At 32.3% G+C, this 14,067-nt stretch overlaps 2 protein-coding genes across 2 annotated transcripts in view; both read right to left on the bottom strand.

The window, feature by feature from the left end:
* LOC142225101 (juvenile hormone acid O-methyltransferase-like) overlaps nucleotides 1–2,294 on the bottom strand; it is a 37,633-nt gene extending 35,339 nt beyond the window's left edge. Inside the window, exons 1-3 of the mRNA XM_075294873.1 lie at nucleotides 1,921–2,294; nucleotides 1,563–1,672; nucleotides 1,378–1,497 (exon numbers count right to left, since the gene is read on the bottom strand). Of these exons, the coding sequence (XP_075150988.1) occupies nucleotides 1,378–1,497; nucleotides 1,563–1,672; nucleotides 1,921–2,294 (604 nt within the window). The remainder of the gene's footprint in view (nucleotides 1–1,377; nucleotides 1,498–1,562; nucleotides 1,673–1,920) is intronic.
* A 7,066-nt stretch (nucleotides 2,295–9,360) lies between these two features.
* On the bottom strand, nucleotides 9,361–10,097 carry LOC142225099 (juvenile hormone acid O-methyltransferase-like). Its single transcript, XM_075294872.1, has 3 exons — nucleotides 9,943–10,097; nucleotides 9,587–9,873; nucleotides 9,361–9,527 (listed from the first exon to the last, which is right to left on the bottom strand). Exons 1-3 carry the CDS (start codon nucleotides 10,095–10,097, stop codon nucleotides 9,361–9,363), a joined length of 609 nt encoding a protein of 202 aa, XP_075150987.1.
* Nucleotides 10,098–14,067: the final 3,970 nt, after the last annotated feature.

Genomic DNA, 14,067 nt, shown 5'->3' with positions numbered 1-14,067 from the left:
TGGGGGGTCGGTTTATATGGGAGCTAGACGTAAGCGTGGTCCCATATGGCCCATTTGCAATACCATCCGACCTACATCAATAACAACTACTTGCACCAAGTTTCAAGTTAGCGTGATTTCCACGGACGGCCGGACAGACGGACGGACATTGCTAGATCGACTCAGACTTTACCCACAACCCAGAATATATATATGTATACTTTATGGGGTCTTAGACCAATATTTCGATATGTTACAAACGGAATGACAAAGATGCGAAATATAACCTTAATCGGTTCAAATTTATTCATATATATGCATTGGCCGATTTTCACAAAGTTCGCTATATTACCCCCACACTAAGTGGGCGTTACCTATAAGTATAAAATCAAGTATAGCTCATAATATTCCATAAACATGTACCACTTACCCCCATTTTCATAAAGCTCCGTTAGTGTTCCGTTAACTAACCAACTTTTAAACCGTATTATGGACGAAGCTGTCATCTTGCCTTTATATTCCATAGGCCAATTAGGAACTTAACTGACGAAAATTTTTCAGTTAAAATTAACCGGAGAGAAGATATTTGCAATTTACTTTCTGTTAACTGGCAGTTAAATCCTAACGGAGCTACATGAAAATGGCCGTTAATGTTCTTAAAAGTGAAAATGCGGTTTATATTCCAAACCTATTTTAATGATATCCCACAATCTTATGTTTACTTCTTCGGTAAGGGTGGTTTAGGGTATAATATAGTTGGCCCTCCCGACTTTCTACTTTACTCACTTTGTTTTTTGTAAAAAATTTTTCATTTGCGGTGACAAAGCTATATATATTTTATTGGGTATTGGGCCAATATTACGGTGTGTTACAAATGGAATGATAAATGGAGGTTGGTTTATAAGTACAGAAAAACAATACTTTCGTCCGGAAAACAATTTTAGACTAACTAAATTTGTTACATAGTTTTTTTAAGAGCAAATAAACGAGAATATTTGACTAGCGATACAACGATAACCATCCGTTGTAAAGCAACAAATTTGGGTTTATTAGCTTTTACTCGTAAATAAAATAATTTACAATAAAGGCGAATTTAGTTTATCTAAAAATTCGTTCCAGTGGAAAATATTTGTTTCTTTGGTGTGTGTGGTAATAACGGTAATGTACAAAAAATAAGGATAACTCTCCACGGTCAAAGAAAAACAGTTTTTGCGTCACAAGAAAATTTCGTTTATACAGCCAACAAAAAAAAAATATTCATACAAAATTTGTTGATCAAAAATTTTGAACTTTTTGATTAAATTCCAAAGAATGCAATATTTTCAAAACTCTGTCTATATACATTAAGGAATTATTTTCTAGCATATATAATTACAGCTTTGTAAGGGAACGAAATACGTCCATTTGTTGTGTCTTTGAAACCTAAGGATATGGCTGTATCCACAAATGCACGGCGAAATTCTTGATGACTTTCTGCCGGTATAAATTTCAGAAAAGGATTTACACCATTCATATTTTCTACAATAAAAAAAGGGAAAGTCAATTAATTTCATTGAATAAAAATTTAATTTAATTTTGCTCACCTTGAAATATTTCCTCGTTATCATAATCGAAAACTTTATGTTTAATATGAATTTCGTATTCAGAAAATCCCACATCATTTAAAATTATAGATAAATCTTTTTTTGGGGATCTTTAGAATGATGGAGAGGTGCTGTCATACATCCCACATCACTTATATATTTAGACCATTTGGAAGCAATTCTAAGCCTATTCAATATGTCATACAATCCACCAAAATCAGTCAGAAAAAGAAGAAGACAATCCCCATCCAGTGGCCTTAGTAGATCGTAAATGTTATGAAAAGCTTGTCTATGTATGGAAATTTTGGGAATTTTTAAAATTTCAAACATTAAAGTACTTCTAGAAGTTAATACCCACCTAAGATCTTTAGTCCAGTGTAAAACATTAAACGAGGTTACATGATCAAATTGTCCTTTCAGATCCTTGGCCAATTCATTTTTACTTTCAATATTCAAAGTTGTGAATTGAATTTTTTCCAAATGTCCATAATTGTTTTTAGCATATTCTACCATATTTGGATTTAAATCAGAGCATACAATTCTACGAAAATCTCTTGGCATTTTGGGATATACAAAATCAAAGAGAACATCCCCTGGTCCCGAGCCGATATCAATCAAGGAATCTTGGTAATCCAAACGCCATTTAAATTTCGGAAAATAGTCTTTTATAATTTCCAAAGAATCACGTCTTTGGAATTGATTGGCCTTGTGGTATGAAGTTGGTGAGTCCATTACTTTTGTGAGACTATTCATTTGCATGGACAAAAGATGCCCTTTTAAAAGCTTGCCAAAGTCGCCAAAAGAATTTTTAATGCAAATCCGTTTGCTATATTCCTTCCGGTTTTCGTTAAAAAATTAAGGTGTAATTTTTATAGCTCATTATCGATCTTTTATTTAAATAAAATCTTTATTATAATTACAAATTTTAATAAATACAATATGTCAAGAATGACTTTACACATTTTAAATGAATTAGGAATTTTAACATCGTCGCCAATGATTTATTTAGGATGTGCAAAGTCATTCTTGTACACAAAAAATAATTTTTGAATTCAATCACGAAATTAATTGATCCAATTAAATTTTAATTGAAATGTCTTCAATCACAGAATTGATACTATTAATTTTTGTTTTAATTAAATATTTTTTTTAATCAATTAAATTGTTGATTGAATATATTTTAAAATTCAATTAAAATTGTAATTGGAAATACTTGGTGAACATTTTTTCTGTGTTTTTCTGTATATAAAAAAGCAGCTAGCAACATAGGCTTTCGGTTTGTTATCATACACTAATAGATAAAACTACACTGTTAGAAAAATATGTTTTTCATATGTTCCGATATAAACAAAATGTGTTTCGGGCACAATTTTGAAACACAATATATTTAAGTGCAAACATGTAATGTTCCTAAACTAACACTAAATGTTTGGGACATCTATGTTAATATGTTAGAATATATTATGTTTGGGGCATGCATGTTTCATAAAAATCATATGTGTGAATGCAAACATATATAAATTTACAAATTTCGACTAAACATACATATGTTGTGATATTTTTTTCAGAGAGCGACAGAGAGAGAGAGTATAGAGAAAGAAATAGAGATGGAAACAGGGAGAGTTGACGAAAGATATCAACATAACACAGCAAAAGAATCAAAAGAGAACAATTTCTGTGAAACCGCTTGTATGTTGTTTCGGAAAACTGTTTTATGATCAGGCCAAAAATTTGATATGCTTAAGTCTAAATATTATTTAATTTGAATAAAGAGAATGGACATTCGGAACCAAGAGAATAGACATTTGAAAAACAAACAGCATATGTTTTCGCCTTGGGAGCAGCATTTTATGTATGTGTGAACATGTGTTTTGTTTATCATTTTGGCATTATGGGCACAATTTTTTTCTTGGTTCGTTAAAAGAAATCAGGGGTCTTCATAAAAATAACGAAAGGGCACTATACTCTTTTTAGAGTTGGGACAGTAAAATAAAATAAGGAGGAAATAGTGAAAAATTACAAAGTAAAATGTATAAAAACAAAGTTTAGTTCCTCCTTATTAATAAGTAGTCCACGAGGAGTTGACGGACACCTTCAAATATAAAAGCGGGCATTAAGTTCGAGTTTTGCAGCTAAAACAATTTAAAAAGTTTATTTTCTTTAAAATGAATTATTAAAGAAAAATAAAAGGCATTTTATAGCGATGTTGTTAAATGCTAGTAAACAACTGTTCACGCCTAAATAAATTTATGTTTATATTATAAAATTGTTTATGTATGTTTATACTCGACTCCACGTTCTTCTTTTGTTAGAGTTTTTGAATTCCTTCCAACAGTTTTTGTTACAAAATTGTTATTTTTGCAATAAAAAAATAATATTTTATCCAAAAATCAGTCAATTTCGTTTATACCAAGCACTGTTACTGACTATAAATTTTTAATAACCCACATTTCGAAGTTTCATTATAAAAATTTAATATAGTATAAATATAAATGTGTAAATTAAAAACAAAAAAAGTGTTTGGTCGGAGTAGGGATTGAACCCACGACCCTTTGCATGCAAGGCAGACATGCTAACCACTGCTCCACGTAGCAAACAAATGTATGTTTCTGTTAAATAATGTTATGTTTGCATGGGCTCGTGGGCGCTGCAAACTATGCTATATAAATGTAACTTATAACGATAATTATCTACTGGTGACTATAACAGCTACGTAGCCCAGTGGATAGTGTGTTGGCTTACAAACTGTATGGTCCTCGGTTCGATTCTCCGTGCAGGCGAAAGGTAAAATTTATAAAAGTGAATAATTTCTTCAACATTATTTGTATTACAGAAAAAGGTGCCAAGAACTAAAATATTTCGTGAAAGTGAAAATTACGAGTATGTTAGGGAATGAACACAATCGTCTTTGCGAAAAATTCTTCCAAGCATATAATATTTTTGGGCTCAATATGCTTCCAAACATATAATATGTTCACATAAAACAAACATATTAATGTTTCGGCAGTATCCAATAATATATATGCTTCCTGCAAAATATGCTTGGAACATATGTTAAAGAAGCGATTTTTTTTGAGGGTGTACGTCTCACAACCGTGAACGGACGGTAACAAAATGAAAACGTTCTCGAAAAATCAAAACGGAATGTTCACGGGCGTTCACGATTTCATGAACGGCTTTCGTTTTTCTTTGGCCATGAAAACACCCCGTGCCACACTGTGGAATAGGGTATTGTCCGTTAGTGCATATGTTTGCCAAACCCAGAAGGAGGCGAAATATACACATGGTGCCTTTGGCAATAATGCTCAGGGCCGGCCCTTGAGTCGATCTAGTCATGTCCGTCTGTAAGTGAAGACATTTTTGGAATCAGTCTAGGTCGCAGTTTTAGTTAAATCGACTTCAAATTTGGAACAAGTATAGTTTTTAGGGTCTGAATGGAATCCTATTTATTTTGGAATAAATCGGTTGAGACTTAGCTCTAGCCGATATGCCCATATATGACCCCGAAGCCAGAGTTTTACCTTAATTTGCTTGAAATTTTGCAAAAGGAATATAATCAATAATGTCGTAGAGTTAGTCAAATTTGGTTGAAATTGGTTCTGAGTTAGATATAGCTCCCATATATATATGGCTTTTTCTGGTTAAAGTCATATGACCACAGAGGCCATAGGTCACAGAGAATTGCTATGCGTGCTGAATTTGATCGAAATCAATCCAGGTTAGATATAGATTCTATACGTATCTTTCGCCCGATATGCCCATATGTGCTTCAAGAAGCCAGTGTTTTACCCTAATTTGTGTCAAATTTTGCACAAAGAGTACAATTGACGTATCGTAAAGTCCGCAAAATTTGATTGAAATCGGTTCATTTTTAGATATAGCTCCCATATAACTTTCGCCCGATTTACGCTCATATGATCACAGACACCACATTTTTACACCGATGTAGTTGAATTTTTGCCATATTTGCCATCGATCCCATATTTCCATAAATATGTTTTTCCGATTTGGGCAAAATTCCGATTTGGGTAAAAATCGCTTCTGCTAAATCGAAAACTTGTAGGTTAGGTTGGGTGGCAGCCCAATGTATCAGGCTCACTTAGACTATTCAGTCCATTGTAATACCATAGGATGGGGGAATATTAACTTTGTCATTACGTATGTAAAAAATCGAAATATTGCTCTAAGACCCCATAAAGTATATATATTCTGGGTCGTGGTGAAATTCTGAGTCGGTCTGAGCATGTCCGTCCGTCCGTCTGTTGAAATCACGCTAACTTCCGAACGAAACAAGCTATCGACTTGAAACTTGGCACAAGTAGTTGTTATTGATGTAGATCGGATGGTATTGCAAATGAGCCATATCGGTCCACTTTTACGTATAGCCCCCATATAAACGGACCCCCAAATTTGGCTTGCGATTGCTCTAAGAAATGCAAATTTCATCCGATCCGGCTGAAATTTGGTACATGGTGTTAGTATATGGTCTCTAACAACCATGCAGAAATTGGTCCATACCAGTCCATAATTACATATAGCCCACATATAAACCAATACCCCGATTTGGCTTGCGGAGCCTCTAAGAAAACCAAATTTCATCCGATCCGGCTGAAATTTGGTACATGGTTTTAGTATATGGTCTCTAACAACCATGCAAAAATTGGTCCACATCGGTCCATAATTGTATATAGCCCCCATATAAACCGATCCCCCGATTTGGCATGCGGAGCCTCTAAGAGAAGCAAATTGCATCCGATCCGGCTGAATTTTGGTACGTGGTGTTGGTATATGTTCTCTAATGACCATGCAAAAATTGGTCCACATCGGTCCATAATTATTTAAAGCCCCCATATAAACCGATCCCCAGATATGAACTCCGGAGCCTCTTAGAGGAGCACACGTCATCCGATCCGATTGAAATTTGGTACGTGGTGTTAGTATATGGTATCCAACAACCATGCAGGAATTGGTCCATATCGGTCCATAATTATATATAGCCCCCATATAAACCGATCCCCCGATTTGGCATGCGGAGCCTCTAAGAGAAGCAAATTGCATCCGATCCGGCTGAATTTTGGTACGTGGTGTTGGTATATGTTCTCTAATGACCATGCAAAAATTGGTCCACATCGGTCCATAATTATTTAAAGCCCCCATATAAACCGATCCCCAGATATGAACTCCGGAGCCTCTTAGAGGAGCACACGTCATCCGATCCGATTGAAATTTGGTACGTGGTGTTAGTATATGGTATCCAACAACCATGCAGGAATTGGTCCATATCGGTCCATAATTATATATAGCCCCCATATAAACCGATCCCCCGATTTGGCATGCGGAGCCTCTAAGAGAAGCAAATTGCATCCGATCCGGCTGAATTTTGGTACATGGTGTTGGTATATGTTCTCTAATGACCATGCAAAAATTGGTCCACATCGGTCCATAATTATATATAGCCCCCAGATAAGCCGATCCCCAGATTTGACCTCCGAAGCCTCTTAGAGGAGCAAAATTCGTCCGATCCGGTTTAAATTTGGTACGTGGTGTTAGTATATGGTATCCAACAACCATGCAGGAATTGGTCCATATCGGTCCATAATTATATATAGCCCCCATATAAATCGATCCCCAGATTTGGCTTGCGGAGCCTCTAAGAGAAGCAAATTTCATCCGATCCGGTTGAAATTTGATACATGGTGTCAGCCTATGATATCGGTTCATAATCATGGTTGCCACTCGAGCCAAAAATAATCTACCAAATTTTATTTTTATAGAAAACATTGTCAAAATGTTATTTCTATAGAAAACTTTGTCAAAATTTTATTTCTTTAGAAAATTTTGTCAAAATGTAATTTCTATAGAAAATTTTGTCAAAATGTAATTTCTATAGAAAATTTTGTCAAAATGTAATTTCTATAGAAAATTTTGTCAAAGTTTTATTTTTATAGAAAATATTGCCAAATTTTATTTCTATAGATTTTTTCCAAATTTTACTTCTATACACACAGAGAAGGAATATGCTCACCTACACCATGTTTCGAGAGCAAAATGTTATTTTTGGACGGTGACCATGGAGCTCTTTTGTCGCAAAAATGTTGTTTTCTCGACAAACATATACATGTTTGCCGAAGTAAGACATAGGCTTTTTGAGAAAATAACATGGTTGCCGCAAACATGTTACATGTTCTCCGTCCTAAAATAACATTTTGCTCTCGAAACATGGTTGATGTGATCATATTCCTTCTCTGGGTGTAGAAAATGTTGTCAAAATTTTATTTTGTCAAAATTTTATTTCTATAGAAACTTTAAACTTAATTATATACGTATTTAATTGGCCTTTTTTAGTTTAATATATACCACGTATGGACTATGTGGTATATATTACGGTGTTAGCAAGTTTTAAGATACCTTGCCATCGGCAAGTGTTATTGCAACCCAAGTAATTCGATTGTGGATGACAGTCTTCAGTAGAAGTTTCTACGCAATCCATGATGGAGGGTACATAAACTTCGGCCTGGCCGAACTTACGGCCGTATATACTTGTTTTTAAATAAAAACTTATTTATCACTATTTCTTCAAAAAACACATAAATTTTTTTTTGAAAAAATTTGGTATGCAGATGTTCATTTTTTTACAATTGTGCATAGTATATATATTTTCGGAGGAATCGGTGATCTTGTGCATTTAAGGGTTAAATTTAACTATTTTCCATATTTTATTTACTACACAGAAAAAAATTTCCTTAGTTAAACTAACGCTAAATTAAACTTATTTTTATTGCAAAAAAAATATTGTTTTGTAGTTAAATTTTATTATTTTTTGCAAAATTTTCCACAGCCAGATGAAAATTTCGTTTTTTATAGTATGTCTCAAACATTTTAAGAACTAAACGTGAGTATAAAGTTCATTGACCGTACACATAAGTTCAATATGAACTGAAGCAAATGAAAATTTTCGTACGATTCCCAAAAATAGGAAGAATGAACTACTGTTGGAGTGGTATGTTTTACCAAATCTACCAAAACATCAAGATTTCTACTAATCTACCAAACATACCGATCTATATACAGTACCGATCTATTTGTCGGCAGACGTTGATTGCGATAATAAAAAGGTTTAGTTTTTTTTCTGAAAATGTTTGCATTTACGATTAAAATGCTATTCATGCTTTATGAGGTCGCGAATCCACCAATACTATGGTGGAAGGCATACTGAAAAATGGTTTTTACCCGGCTCCAAAGATTTTGACTTTACACTAATGATTTTGGTATTGATTGAAAATTGAATTAAGGATAAATTTAAGGCACAATTCTCTTTTAAATTAGGGCTTTGGGTCCTTGATATCAAGAAACAAATTTGATTTCATTCATTTTTACTGGGGTTTTCTTCCAGTTATATCAAAGTTATTTAAAAGGGTGTTAAAGATTTCTTAAATTCTTAAAATTCGAACTCGGCTTGATGTAGAAATTATGCTATGTTTCAAGTAAAAAACGTCTTGAAATACATTTTTGAAACTTTTTTTGCTTTATAGTCAGGATGCAAAAAGACAACAAATTTAATTATCTTTAAATTTGTTGTCTTTAATTAATCTTTAAGAATTATTCAGAATTATTAAAGCCAAGTTGACCTTCGTTAAACCAAAAAATGTCTTTCATGTTAATATACCCATTTTTATGTCAAATCATAATTTTTACAGCAAAGTTAAAAATATGAATACAAAACTATGTTAAATGATAAAAATTTTTCGAAGATATTCAAAGAATGCAATGTTTGCAAAAATCTGTGTATATTAAGGAATTATTTTCTAGCATATATAACTACAGCTTTGTAATGGAAACGAATACGTTCATTTGTCGTGTTTTTGAAACCTAGGGATATGGCTGTATCCACAAATGCACGGCTAAATTGTTGATGACTTCCTGCCGGTATAAATTTCAAAAAAGGATTAACAGCATTCATATTCTCTGTAAAAGAGGATAGTCAATTAATTCCATTGAATAAAAATTTAGTTTAATTTGCTCACTTTGAAATATTGCCTCATTATCATAATCGAACACTTTATTTGTTATATGAATTTCGTATTCAGAAAATCCCACATCATTCAAAATTATAAATAAATCGTTTTTGGGATTTCTAGAATGATGGAGAGGTGCTGTTATACATCCCAAATTATTTAGATATTTAGACCATTTGAAAGCCATTCTCAGCCTATTCAGTATATCATACAATCCACCAAAATCAATCGTAAAAAGAAGAAGGCAATCTCCATCATGTGGCCGTAGTAAATCGTAGATATTATGAAAAGATTGTCTATAGATGGAAATTTTTGGAATTTGTAACATTTCAAAGCTTAAAGTACTTCTAGAAGTTAATACCCACCTAAGATCTTTAGTCCAGTGTAAAACATTAAACGAGGTTAGATGATCAAATTGTCCTTTCAGATCCTTGGCCAATTCATTTTTACTTTCAATATTCAAAGTTGTAAATTCAATTTTTTCCAAATGTCCATAAATGCTTTTAGCATATTCTACCATATTTGGATTTAAATCAGAGCATACAATTCTACGAAAATCTCTTGCATTTTGGGATATACAAAGTCAAAGAGAACATCTCCTGGTCCCGATCCGATATCAATCAAGGAATCTTGGTAATCCGAACGCCATTTAAATTTCGGAAAATACTCTTCTATTATTTCCAAAGAATCACGTCTTTGGAGTTGATTGGCCTTGTGGTAGGAAGCTGGTGAATCCATTACTTTTGTGCGACTATTCACTTAGACTAAACACGATCTTCTCAAATCTTGCAAAAATTGCCAAAATAAAAAAAAAAACAATAATTTTTAATGCAAATCCGTTTGCTATACTCCTTCAGGTTTTTGTTTAAAAGATCAATTTGTATTTTTATAGCTCATTATCGATTTTTTTTATTTAAATAAAATCTTTATTATAATTACAAATTATAAAATATATATATATAAAAAAGCAACTAGCAATTTAGGTTATCGGCTTGTTATCCATACACTGATGCAAAAAATAAGTTCCAAAACCGTAAGTGGTGGACGTATACGTTGGGGTTTTAAAACGTAAAGATATAGCTGTATCCACGCAGAGAAAAAAAAACGTTTGGAAAACGTGTACCGAAAACGTTTGTCTTTTGTTAGAGTTTTTGAATTGCTTCGAAAATTTTAAACTTTTATCACCAAAAAAATTCGTTTGTTACAAAATTTTTATTTTTTTTCAAAAATAAAAAATTATTTGTGAACCAACAACACAGTCCATTTCTTTTATATCAAGCACTGTTCTTTTCTGACTTTAAGTCTTTAATAAGACACATTTAATATAGTATGTTAGTATGTAATGTTGAACATCTTTTCGGAATCTTCCGAACATATCTGGAATATATGTAAAAAAAAAACAAAAAAAACTTTTTGGAACTCGGTCGAAGCAGGGATCGAACCCACGACCCTTGGCATGGTAGGCGGATGTAACAACCACTGCTCCACGGTGCCTAACTATATGTATGTTTCTGTTAAATAAAGTTTGTTTAATCGGCACGTGGGCGCTGCAAACTATGCTATATAAATATAACTTATATGGTTAATTGTTTATTGATGACAATAACAGCAACATAGCTCGGTGGATAGTGTGTTGGCTTACAAATTGCATGGTCCGCGGTTCGATTCACCGTTCAGGCGAAAGGTAAAATTTAAAAATTTTGTAATATCGAATAATTTCTTCTACATTGTTTGTATTACAGAAAAAGGTGCTAAGAACTAAAAAACATTGTGGAAGTGATAAAGATGTGAGGGAAAATGCAATTAGTCAGAAAAGTTTTTTTTTTTGAGTTAGTCTGTATTAAATTGCTTTTACATCCTGGGAAAGAATAAACGTTTATCGCAAAAAGAATATACTTTTCTTCGTAATAAACTTCCTTACAGCGAAAAGCAAATGAGAAAAGAGCTTTATTTGTCAAAAATTTCGTTTGGAGGAAAGAATTATTTGTTGGAGTGTAAATTGTTGATGACTGGCTGCCTGTATAAATTTCAAAAAAGGATTAAAGGATTAGCGAATTAATTTCATTAAATTATAATTTGAAATATTTCCTCACTTTGAAATATTTGTTCATTGTCATAATCGATAAGTTAATATTTGATATGGAGGTCGTATTTTAAAAATCCAACATAAATTAAAGTTTTAGATAAATATATATATATATATATATATATATATATATATATATATATATATATATATATATATATAATATATATATATATATATATATATATATATATATATATATATATATATATATAAAACTTTAATTTATGTTGGATTTTTAAAAATATATATATATATATGTATATATATATATATATATATATATATATATATATATATATATATATATATATATATATAAATATATATATATATATATATATATATATATATATATATATATATATATATATATATATATATATATATATATATATATATATATATATATATATATATATATATATATATATATATATATATATATAATATATATATATATATATATATATATATATATATATATATATATATATATATATATATATATATATATATATATATGGGTATTTCCAGGATCGATAACGTGACATTCGTACGCCTTTAAATGTAAAAAAACATGGTAAAAATGAATATTTCCACAAATGTTTTTTACGAGAATACAGCATTTCATCAACACTATTTTTGTTACAAAAGACAAACATTGGGAACTTATCGTTATTAAAGAATTTTTGGAAAACATTGGATAGATAACGTGACAATAAATGGAAGTCATTTGTGACTTGCTATTGAAAAAATCAAAATTCTGCGAAATGTGGCCATTAATTTGTAAATAAATGCTCTTAAAGCATAATAAAGAAATGTAGTTTTCCATTTATAAGTGTTATTTTTATCTAAAACTATTGCTTTATATATTTATAATGTTTTTTAGTGATTCGTAACGTGACATCGGTAACGTGACAAAATTTCCACATAGAATTTTTCTCATCAAATTTTTATTTGGAAAATCAAAAAATAGTAATTCTAATGTTTTAAATGTATAAATAATAATAAAAATTAAGAATGCATGTATAAGAATATAAAACAGGTTAAGTAACAACAATTTTTTTTTTGAATATGCAGTTTGAGCTACTTGTGTTTTAAAATGTTCATCGTAAGAAATATGATGTATTTTCCTTATCCCTGGAACATTTGGCGACTGCTCCCATTTTTTCTTTAATGTATTTGAAATCATAATTTCACGTTCATCAACATACATAATATGAATTCCAGAAACATTGACTTTATTGGTTTTCGTCATTTGCCAAATCCGGCTCCAATACGGCTCCAACCCCATCGACTGCACCCTTGCCATGCGACGATGCAAAATAATTCCACTCAATGTTATCGCTGCCTTAGACGATCCTTTTCCCGCTTACTTTCCAGAAGGTTATTGTTTTTGTTCTCCAGTTCCTTCAACTTTGCCCGATGTATTTTCATTTTCATTGCAACATTTTGTAGGTACTTCTGGCGCTTGACGGGGTCCGACTTAATTTTTGTAGATATCGTCGTGATGCTTCTTTATTTTTATTTTTAGCCATCTGCATAAAAAGTAAGCATAATACGTATGTAAAGGGTGATTCTTTTGAGGTTAGGATTTTCATGCATTAGTATTTGACAGATCACGTGGGATTTCAGACATGGTGTCAAAGAGAAAGATGCTCAGTATGCTTTGACATTTCATCATGAATAGACTTACTAACGAGCCACAACGTCGAATTTTCAGTGAATGGGCCCTAGAAAAGTTGGCAGAAAATCCGCTTTTTTATCGACAAATTTTGTTCAGCGATGAGGCTCATTTCTGGTTGAATGGCTACGTAAATAAGCAAAATTGCCGCATTTGGAGTGAAGAGCAACCAGAAGCCGTTCAAGAACTGCCCATGCATCCCGAATCCTGTTTGGTGTGGTTTGTACGCTGGTGGAATCATTGGACCGTATTCAAAGATGCTGTTGGACGCAACGTTACGGTGAATGGCGATCGCTATCGTTCGATGCTAACAAACTTTTTGTTGTCAAAAATGGAAGAACTGAACTTGGTTGACATGTGGTTTCAACAAGATGGCGCTACATGCCACACAGCTCGCGATTCTATGGCCATTTTGAGGGAAAACTTCGGAGAACAATTCATCTCAAGAAATGGACCGGTAAGTTGGCCACCAAGATCATGCGATTTGACGCCTTTAGACTATTTTTTGTGGGGCTACGTCAAGTCTAAAGTCTACAGAAATAAGCCAGCAACTATTCCAGCTTTGGAAGACAACATTTCCGAAGAAATTCGGGCTATTCCGGCCGAAATGCTCGAAAAAGTTGCCCAAAATTGGACTTTCCGAATGGACCACCTAAGACGCAGCCGCGGTCAACATTTAAATGAAATTATCTTCAAAAAGTAAATGTCATGGACCAA

This window comes from Haematobia irritans, chromosome 2 (assembly GCF_050003625.1).
Source record: "Haematobia irritans isolate KBUSLIRL chromosome 2, ASM5000362v1, whole genome shotgun sequence".
Taxonomy (NCBI): Eukaryota; Metazoa; Arthropoda; class Insecta; order Diptera; family Muscidae; genus Haematobia; species Haematobia irritans.
Note: the sequence above shows the minus strand (reverse complement) of the source record. Positions and strands in the feature narration are given on the sequence as shown.

Excerpts from the sequence above, each read along its gene's own strand:
- LOC142225099 (XM_075294872.1), bottom strand. The coding sequence starts at position 10,097 with ATGGTAGAATATGCTAAAAGCATTTATGGACATTTGGAAAAAATTGAA. Across the intron at positions 9,874-9,942 it reads CACTGGACTAAAGATCTTAG|ACAATCTTTTCATAATATCT; the intron begins GTGGGTATTAAC and ends TTCCATCTATAG. Across the intron at positions 9,528-9,586 it reads TAATGAGGCAATATTTCAAA|AGAATATGAATGCTGTTAAT; the intron begins GTGAGCAAATTA and ends CCTCTTTTACAG.